The 10,319-nt window shown below is 47.7% G+C and overlaps 2 protein-coding genes across 2 annotated transcripts in view; one reads left to right on the forward strand and one right to left on the reverse strand.

Annotated features, from left to right (window-relative positions):
• SPATA31G1 (SPATA31 subfamily G member 1) overlaps positions 1–3,489 on the forward strand; it is a 3,979-nt gene extending 490 nt beyond the window's left edge. The window contains exons 2-3 of the mRNA XM_007456018.1: positions 193–310; positions 1,970–3,489. Of these exons, the coding sequence (XP_007456080.1) occupies positions 193–310; positions 1,970–3,489 (1,638 nt within the window). The remainder of the gene's footprint in view (positions 1–192; positions 311–1,969) is intronic.
• Positions 3,490–8,467: 4,978 nt separating this feature from the next.
• The window catches only part of VCP (valosin containing protein), a 14,194-nt gene continuing 12,342 nt past the window's right edge, over positions 8,468–10,319 (reverse strand). Inside the window, exons 16-17 of the mRNA XM_007455944.1 lie at positions 9,272–9,426; positions 8,468–9,121 (exon numbers count right to left, since the gene is read on the reverse strand). Coding sequence (XP_007456006.1) covers positions 9,016–9,121; positions 9,272–9,426 — 261 coding nt within the window. The 3' untranslated portion in view covers positions 8,468–9,015. The remainder of the gene's footprint in view (positions 9,122–9,271; positions 9,427–10,319) is intronic.

The following is a 10,319-nucleotide window of genomic DNA, read 5'->3' on the forward strand; positions in this document are numbered from 1 at the left end:
GAATGCCGATCTCCAAATGTAGTTGGGTAATGGCCATTAACACCAGATGGGTAAGTGACTATTGTCCACAGATGTGGGCCCCAGTGAGTAACTGTTCACTCTGGGTGTAGAACAAAGACTGAGGGCTTAACGGTACATCTTGTGTCTCTGAAAAAGGCTTCATGCCTGATTGTATCTTTCTCCACTCCCCAGGGCCTACCACTTCTGTACTGCGTGGCTTTCCTTGATCACCTGTGGAAGCAGAAGTCAGGGGAGGAAAAAGAAGAGGAGGAGGAGGAAGAGGAGGTATCTCTGGATCCACTGAAGCCATGTTCTCTTCCCAAAGAAGCTCCTATTGGAGAACAAGCCACCACAGCCCCATCCCAGCCATCCTGTGATTCTCAGGGCCTCCACAAGGCCATAGAGACACTAGAGCAAGTACTCATGCAGACCCCAAACCCTTCCAGATCCTTCCCCACCTTTCAGATCTTGACCAACCTGCCTGTGAGGCACAAGACAGCATCAGGGAGCCACCTACAGCAGAGAAAAAGCCAGCTCTTCTGGGGTCTCCCCTCTCTGCACAGTGAGTCCTTGGAGGCCATCTTCCTGAGCTCAGGTGGCCTCTCTCCCCTGAAGTTGTCTGTCAGTCCTTCTGTCTTCTTTAACAAGTTTGCCTTCCTGCCTAGAACCCCAGTGTTGCTGCTTCCTCAGTATTGCTCCCCAACCCCACTTCCTACACATGAAGTCCATACTACAGAAGATCTGGAAGGAATGGCCTCTGACCCTCAGCAACTTTCCTCCCCATCTTCCCCTCCTGTCCCATCCCTTCCCTTCCAACTTAAATCCTTTCCCAGGGACCATAAGAGAGTCCTATCTGGCACTGAGGCAAATACACAGTGGCTTACACAGCAGAGAGAGGTCCCTTGGGTCTCTGAGGATCAAGCCCTGCATCCACAGCCTAACCTCCAAAGAACCAGGCCCTCCAAACTCTTCCATTCAGCTGAGGTCTGGTGGAAGGTGCCATGGGATCCTGGCCTCCAACAACACATTCCAGACTCACTCTGTGCCTCCCTAGCAGAAAATCCTGCTAGCCTTCCAGGAGCCCTAACTAGGTCTGAGGCCCCATGGAGGACCACAGGGCAAAATGAGGACCCCAAAACCCCTGAGCCAGCAGTGCTAGCTCCCAGCCTAACCCCAACTTCTCTGCGAGAATGCCAGGGAGTTAGCCCTATAGGAGGCCTCTCTGGACCTGAGGCCCTCTGGGAAACCACAAGGCGAAGAGAGAATCCTCAGATCTCTGAGCCTCCGACCTCAGTCCCTTGCCAATCTGTAGCCCCCATGACAGAGCCTCAAGGAACCAGCACCCTGGAAGTTCCACCTGTATATGAGACTCAGTGGGGAACCACAGGACATAAAGAGTGTACTCAAGCCTTTCAGCCCCCAACGCCAGCCCCCTGCCCTCCCTCACATCCCCTGCCAGAACTCCAGGGAGGCAGTCCCCTGGGAGATCCATCTGGATATGAACCCCAGTGGAGATGCAGAGAAAATTCAACAAACCTTTGGGCCTTTGAGCCCCCAGCCTTGGATGTCGACCCAGGACTCCATGGAACCATGCCTGCATGTGTCCCATCAGGATCTGAGACTCCGTGGAAGGGCACACAGAGTAGAGAAAATCTTTGGGTCTCTGCAGACCTAGTTTCATCTCCCAGCCTTCCCTCAGCCTCTCTGCTGGAGTCCCTAGGAATGGGTGCCCAGGCAGTCTTGTCTGAGTCCAAAGCTTTGTGGGAGGCCATGAGGCAGACAGACAACCTCTGGACCTCAGAATCTCCAGGCCCTGGCCACAGCCCATCTCTAGCTCCTGTTCTAGAACCCCACAGAATCAATCCTGTGGGAGGGCTCACTGGGTCAGAAACTGCATGGAAGGACACTGATCATTCCAGGAATTCCAGGGCTTTTGAATCACCATCTCTGGCCTTCAGCCCACCCGCAGTTCTTGTACTGGATTCCCTCAGAGTTAGCCCTACGGGGGTCCTGTTTGATTCTGAAGCTACATGTGGGGACATAGAAAGGAGAAAGAACTCCTGGGCCTCTGAGCTCCCGGCTTGCAGCTTACCCCAAGACCCACGTGGAGCCAACCCCTTGGGAGTCCAATCTGACTCTGAGCCTACAGGGGGGGACATGGAGCAGAAAGAAACCTGTTGTGTTCGTGTGTCCCCATTGTGGGGTCCCAGCCCATGCCCAAACTCTATGTCAAAGTCTCACACAAGTAAGCCTATTGGAGACCAATGCAACTGTAAACCTGAGGGGGAAACAGTGGAGCAGAGAGAGAACTGCTGGACCACTGAACTCCCAGCCCCAACCCTCAGGTCACTCTCTGCTCCTCTACCAGATCCACACATTGACCTTGAGTTTGTGTGGAGGAATGTGCAACAAAGAGGGATCCCCCAGGACCCCAGCCTTCCAGCAGCGGATCCCCTCCAGCCAATACCCTGGCCTCCCACCCAAGCAGAAGCTCTGAAGATTGAGTCCAACCAGCCTGGGCTACCCAAGGGAGAGCTGTTCCCAGGGGCTAAGGCAGAGACTCCATCCTCCCAGGGTGAGGCTGTCCCAAAGGTGCCCACCCACTCTGAGATCCAGGCCTGGCACTGGAGTAAAGAGTTGGAACTCAGGCTGAAGAAACTACAGCAGAGCCCTACTTCCAGATCTCTTGGCCCAAGTCAATCATTTGGCAGCTCCCCTGCCCTGAGCTCCACAACTCAAGCCACCTGGAGACTCTCTTCTTGCCCACCACAGCAGATTCATCCCCTCAGTCTGTGCCCCAACTCTTCAAGCTGTCATCCCCCTAAACCTCAGAGCACAGTAACTCAGCCTGTCCAGGTCCCCCACTGTTATCACTCCCACTCCTCTATCCAACCTCAGCTATGCAAGTCTGGCAGGGCAGAACAAGAGTCTCAGAAAGAGCAAAGAATGAATGTGAAGATGTCATCCCAAGGGTCATGTGTTCACTGCCCAGGCCTGGAAGAGCCCTCATACCCTGAGGTTCCAGCCTCAGGCAAGAGACAGGACAAGGCTTCAGCCCTATCTTCAGCCAAAAAGAGAGAGAGCCTCAGGAAACCCAAAGAAGGAGACCACGGAGAAGGGGATGCAAAATTGGGGTCAACCACAGTTGCAGGGAAAAGCCACCTAGCCCAGGCCAGACTAGCAGAGGTCCCTGTAAGCAGACTTTTGCAAAGATCTCAGCACAGGGACCAGAGCTCTCTACACACTGCTCCCTCCCCGCAGCCTCACTCCAAGGCTTCAGATTCCCAAGATCAGAGAGGGGCAAGGCTGGGAGCTGGTGACATCCGGGCCCCTCGGCACTGTAAGCACTGCCCTTGGGCCCAGAAGCGTCTTCCCACCCCCACACCTCAGGCTCCCCTTACCAGGGGTCTCCAAAGGGTGTTAGCCAAATTTCTGGGTACCCTTGGACCCCTGCCCACCAAATCCAGTCAGCAGAAAAAAGGCTGGTAGTACTGGCACCCAATATAAGTACCCCAAGACCTGAAGCCAAACCAGTTGGGGGGTGGAGACACAAAGGAAATCCTAATAAACTAGCTGAACTAGACAAACCCCACTCAGGTCTTTTTTGGAGGCTGGGGTACTGGAAATGACGGTTCCCTATTCTGCTGCAGCTGTATCTCCTCAGGATCAGGTCCCAGAAGTAGAGCTCAGGATTCTATAGGCTTAACTTTCTTTGCAAGCTGTTCACAGATGATCAACCTGGAGTCTACAACCTGGAGTTCTCACTCTACAGGGTGAAGCTGTTAAGGCCAGGGGAGCACAGACCAATGCTGCCCTTGAGAAAAACTTCACAGCAAGTCAACAGAAGAAAACTATATCCATTCACAAGAGCACAATTGGTCTGGGTCTAGGCAGCTGCTCTTGGTCCTGGGTATGGTCCCCTTCTTCACATACTTGATACACAAGTTCCCCACATATGTTTCTAGCCAATTCTTGTCAGCCCTCTGCTCTTTTCTCTCTCTAGTTTAGCTCATGCATCCCCAAGGCCACAAAAACAAGTCCCTTTTCATATGTTTAGCAATCACTGGATTTCTTCTATAATTGCCTGTTCATATCGTATACCCATTTTTCTACTGCACTGTTTACTGGGTATTTTATTACTTTTCTACTGCTGCCATAACAAATTATCACAAAACGACATAAATTAATTTTATTAGAAGTCTGATATATGTCTCACAGGGCTAAAATCAAGAGGTTGGCAGGGCCGCATTCCTTTCTGTAGGCACTGGGTAGGATTCATTCCTGGTCTTTCCCAGCTTCTAGAAGCTGCCCACATTCCTTAGCTATTGGCCCTCCTCCTCCATCTTCAAAGCTAGCAAAGGCAAGTCAAGTTCTTCTCACATCACTTTTTCCTCCCTCTCTCACTTTTCAGGACACTTTTAATTACATTGGACCCACCTCAATAATCCAAGATACTCTTCCTATCTTAAAGTAAGTTGGCTAGCAACCTTAATTGCATCTGCAACTTTAATTCGCTTTTGCCATGTAGCACAATATATTCACAGGTGCCAAGGATTAGGATGTGGGCATTAGTCAGGGGGTTTGGGAATGGCATTATCCTGTCTGTCACAGATATTAACTCAACCTGTTAATATGCTGCAAATAGTTTCTCCCAATTTGTAGCTTATATTCTAATTTTAAAGCGATTTTGCCATGCCAAAGTTTAAATCTACCAACATGTTCCCTTATGGATTCTAAAACACTTTCTTCTAGCACCCTCATGGACGTTTATTTATTTTGGGCCAGGCCCTGCAGCATGTGGGATTTTAGTTCCCCAACCAGGGACTGAACCCGTTTCCCCTGCAGTGGAAGGGCAGAGCACTAACCACTGGACCACCAGGGAATTCCCATAGATGTTTAGATTGTTAATCTAATTTTTGAGTACAGTATGAGGAGAGAATCTAACTCCTCCAACCCCCCAAAAAAGATATCCAATTTTACCAACACCATTAAAAACATAATGTCTTGAACCCATTCCATTAAGTGCCATATTTCAAAACACGGGTCATTTTTTAACCATCTCTAGGCTTCAGGATCCACCTATCTAACCACCTACTAGTATTGTCTCATATACAACCTGTCTAAAACGTATTCATTTTCCCTTTAACTTTGTCCTCCAATGTGTGAATTCCTATTGAAGGGGTGTACAACATCCACCCCAGTACTGAAGCCAGAAGCCTGCTCCTGACTCTTCCTTTAACCTCACACCCCAATCTAAAAAAGAAAAAAAAAAATGATTATCTCTGGTTATTGGGAATATTATATAATTTTTGGTTGCATTACAGATCTTAGTTCCCCAATCAGGGATTGAACCCGAGCCCACGGCAGTGAAAGCACCAAGTCCTAACCACTGGGCCACCAGGAAATTCCCAAAAATAAAAGTTTTTTAAAGAGTGAATTGTTGGTCTTCCCTGGTGGTGCAGTGGTTGAGAGTCCGCCTGCCGATGCAGGGAACGCGGGTTCGTGCCCTGGTCCGGGAAGATCCCACATGCCGCAGAGCGGCTGGGCCTGTGAGCCATGGCCACTGAGCCTGCGCATCCGGAGCCTGTGCACAGAGAGGCCACAACAGTGAGAGGCCCGTGTACCAAAGAAAAAAAGAAAAGAAAAAAGAAAAAAAAGTGAATTGTTGGAAACTCCCTGGTGGTCAAGCTGATAGGATTCAGTGCTTTCACTGAGGGGGCCTGGGTTCAATCCCTGGTCGGAGAACTAAGATCCCACAAGCCACACTGTGAGGCAAAAAAAAAAAAAAAAAGTGAACTGTCAATGAAAAAAAAGTGAATCGTCTATACACAACAATGCACATGTGGTTGACAATACTGTACTGTACACTTGGAAATTTTTGCGTGAATTTTGTTATTTTGCCACAACAAAAAAAAAGAAAAAGAAAAAAAAGTTATCTAGCCCTGAAATCTGACGGTTACTTTCCTGCCTAAACCCCCAGAGGACCCACAAGATCATTAGAATAAAGTTCACACCTGGCATTTGAGGTTCTTCACAATGTGGTTTGGCCTCTCAGAATTCACTCCCTTGCTAGTCAACCTGATGCTTCTTAAGCATGCTCTGACCCCATGTCAAGCCTCCCACCTTCCTTTGACCCCCAGCTCAGACTGCCTCCACAGCCTTCTCAGATTCTCCTGTCTTGGTATGGTTTCCCCTTCCTTGCAGCCCCATAACAATTTATGTCTTGTTGATAGCACTGCTTTCCTGATACTATGGCTATCAAGCCCTTAAAAGACAGTGAGGTTCTGTGAGGTCAAGTTCACACTCCCAAACCAGTGCTCTTCCCAATCTATAACATTCGCTCTACTCTGTATAGTTGGTTGAGAAAAACAGAAGGTACATGCTTCCCTCTGCCTCCTCTCACTAATGTTACTATTCTGTTCCAAAGTTTTATTTAGCCCTAACTTGTCTATAGGGTCTGAGCCCAACTTACCACCTGCTGGCCAGGAGTGGAACTGAAGGTACTTTCCTTCTCCCCACCTATCCACCCCCAGAAAAACGGTCTCATAGTCTCAAAGACAATGCAATTCTGAATTTCCACTTGACATAGGGCCATTTAATGAGTCTATGCAACTCTGAATAGCTTTATGAAATATTCAAGTCCTATATTCTTAAGTCTTTTTAAGCCCTCAGTAGGTTGTAGGGCTGGGCAAGATTAACAAACCATTTAACATTTGTTCAGTTCAGTCAAACTAATGACTGGCAGCCCTGTGCTCCTCCTGGGCATTATGTAACCACTACTCTCAGGGCTACTTGCAGGATCAGTGTCTTGGACCCCAATATATTTCAAGATGTTAGATTTATAGTTCCATCTTTGCTTTCGCCTCTGTGGTGAACTGTTGGTCCTCCATGATCTAATTTAATGCCATATTTTTGGTTAGAAACCCATCTTCTAATCACAGCACTTATCCTGTGGGAAGATGGCTATGGTAAGATCACATTCCAATTTCTTTCTGGGAACCCTGTGGGGAAAAAGATGAACTGCCTATACAATTTGCCTCTTGGTTTAAGTATGCAGGTTTCTGCAGGTGCATTTTGACAATAAACAGTCCCTCACACTGCTTTCTACAGTTTACAAAGCACTGTCAATCATTTTATCAGACTAAGAAATCTCGAGGCCCCAGAAGAGCTCCGTGCCTTGTGTGATGCTACACTGCTATAAGCACAAGTGCGAGAAGCAAAACCAGGCCTGTCACAAGTTTGCTCTTGTTTTTTCCCTAAAGAAATCTATAAAGCTCCAACAATCTTCCCTATAGACACACTCCGTGTTATAAGTGAGTGCAAAGCAATCATTTCAACACAAATTTCTATCACATATCAACCAGTACCTCTACCTATTTTGTGGGATCTTGCCTTCTGTTGTGTTCCCATAGCTTGATGCAGAGGTACCAAATGTCTTTACCACAAAAGACCCTGTCTTTGGTCTTACTGAGGTTAGGTTGCCACAGGGATGAGATAGAGTGACAATGTCCAGAGTAGGAAGGCTGAAAGCTAAGCCGTCAGGATACCTAAAATGGTAGGAAAACCAAAGGAGGACCAAAGACAGGATCCAGTGGAGGAAGTGTCACAAGGGACAGTCAATGCAAATCACAAAAGTGCAAGAATATCTATTTCACAGCACATGAGTTCAAGATGCCCCAGTTTAATCAGCCAGTGTAACTATCTTGAGTCCTTGTAGTTTACCTACCTATGTAGATCAAACCAGAGGCTGGTATAAGTACTAGAATGACTAATTTGACTCAGTGGATTATTTTCTCTGCACCATACTCCTTCTTCGATAAGGCATCGAGGTACTGATCCCAGAAGCACTAAGTGATTACGTTAGTACTTGCTGAACGAAGAGGATACTCTCTCTATACCTGGACAAAACTATGCAAGCAATCATTTGAAAAACGAGGAGCAGGGGAGGATGTTTCGTTTAGAAAGAAACACATCCAATACTAGAATTTTATATTAGAAAAAAAGCTATGTTTTCATAATACAAATTACATAAAGGTGGACATAACTGTAAGTGATCAACCAGAACATGAATATATGAAATTTTTAGATGCATCAAGAGAACATCCATCTCCAGACAGAGACTGTATCTTTCTACAACTTTTAGATTTCTGGAGGGCACCCCAATCCAGCCTTGGTCGGGAAAAGGGGACTCTGCAGGCCTAACCTCACCATCCACATCAAATACAGGTAGAGGATCCCACATTCACCACATCTGGAGCTCCATTAGTCTGCTCTCCCTCCACTGCAGTCCTATCCAGTGATACTGCAGACACTGGGCGAGGCAACAGTATACCAATGTTTATCAGTAGGGGAAGAGGGTGCAATCTTACTTCTAGAATTTCACATTTGGAAGAGTGCCTTGGCACTCTTGGAGTAGCCCGAGGCCCTTCCCAGGAAAAGAAGCAGGCACAGGGGCCAGGACTCGGTCTCCATTTTGACCCAACGTTTATTGTCCTTTTACAACATGTCATTTTGGTTTAGAAACTGCTTGTGATTAGTTTTCCAACATTAACTCAAAAGCATGTAAAATAAGAATCAACCTACTCTCTATATAAACACCCAGCAACTGTAGCCTTTCACCCTCCTACCCAGGTTGGGTAGGGGGAAAAAGGGAGGGCTTGGGCAGCATTGAGTGAAGTGCAGATGCTTTACCGTGGGGAATGGCGATAATGCCCACAGAGGTCCCCTGCACTGCCCCAAACTACAACAGAAACGGCATGGGCCCAAGGCCCAATTCCTTGATGGTAATTCACTCTCCGCCCCCCAAATGGAAAATCGCTTTTATTTTATCGCTTTTGTTTTGTTTTTTTTTTTTGCAACAGCAAGCCCCGGTCCAGAATCTGGCTGCGGCTGAACTGTTCAGACCGAGGAGCGGAGCAGGCCGTGGGCGCACCCTGGTCCCTCCTGGGCAAGCGCCCCCACCCTCAGGGAACAAGGTCCAGCCAGGCCAGCTCACTGCACGCTGGCCACCACCACTTAGCCATACAAGTCATCGTCGTTATCTTCCGTGTACACACTGCCACCTGTGCCAGCACCACTGCCCTGACTGGGGCCAGCTCCACCTTGGTTTCCTGAAGGGAATCTGCACAAGAGCAGAGGCAAAAAAGAGGGTTAGGGCAGGCCTTGTGTAGGATTTTCAAAACTACCCATTCTAGCCCCCTTAGGGCTCCAACTACCTTGGCTGTAGAGTTCCCCAAGACAAATTAAGCACTGCCCACTGAAACCTAGTTACCTGAAGCTGCCAAAGCCCCGACTCTGTTGAAGGGTCTGAGCAAACATCTCATACTTCCTGATGTCATTATCACTGACAGAACGGCGGGCAAAGCGCATGGCTTCCTCAAAGTGATCTCGGCGGATCTCAGGCACTGGATCATCCTCTTCTACCTCCTGCAGGAAAGGTAAACACAGACCACAGGGGCTAGTTAAGGCTCAGCCTGCATTCCTTCCCTGGCCTTCTTGACCCCATTACTGCAGTAGCTTATGGCAGAGGCTTAGAGGATTGGGCCTCTCCAAAAAGTTGGGCCTCTCCTGAATAGGTTGCCAGGCCAATCTTCCTAAAACCGAGTCACTGCCCTGCTTAAAAACCTGTCAATGCATTCTGGAAAAGGTAAAACTGTAGGGACAGAATTCATATCAGTGGTTACCAAGGGCTTAGGGTGGGAAAAAGAAGCTGATTAAAGTGGTATGAGAGGGACTCCCCTGGCGGTCCAGTGGTTGAGACTCCGCGCTTCCACTGCAGGGGTTTGACCCCTGGTTGGAGAACTAAGACTCTGCGTGCTGCAAGGCACGGCCAAAAAATTTAAAAAAAATTTAAAAAGTGGCACGAGGGAACTTTTGGTGATGATGGAAATTTGTCCATCTCAACTGTAGTTATAGAACTTATATAATTTTGTCAAAAAGCACAGAAGTAGTACACCTAAAAAGGGCGAATTTTACAATATGTAAATTATACCTCAAAAACATAAACTTTTAAAAAGAAAATGTCAATAGCTCTCAGTGCTTATCACATCTAGATTACACCTTACCTACTGGCCTCACTTCCAGCAACATATGATGTCTTCAATTCTACCCAGGTTTTCCCAGTTCCTGTAATCCTACTTCTCAAGCAGGTTATTTGGGTGCCTTATTTCCTTTACCCAAATTCTCTCTCTTCACAGCCCAGGCTCACACCCTATCTCTTCTACTGAGAAGCCACTCAATTGCTATGATTTATGAGACTGCCCTCAGATCAGTGTATCAGTAGTTTAAACTTTTTTTTTTTTTTTTTTTTTTTTTGGGTA

This window comes from Lipotes vexillifer, unplaced genomic scaffold, assembly GCF_000442215.2.
Source record: "Lipotes vexillifer unplaced genomic scaffold, Lipotes_vexillifer_v1.1 scaffold920, whole genome shotgun sequence".
Taxonomy (NCBI): domain Eukaryota; kingdom Metazoa; phylum Chordata; class Mammalia; order Artiodactyla; family Lipotidae; genus Lipotes; species Lipotes vexillifer.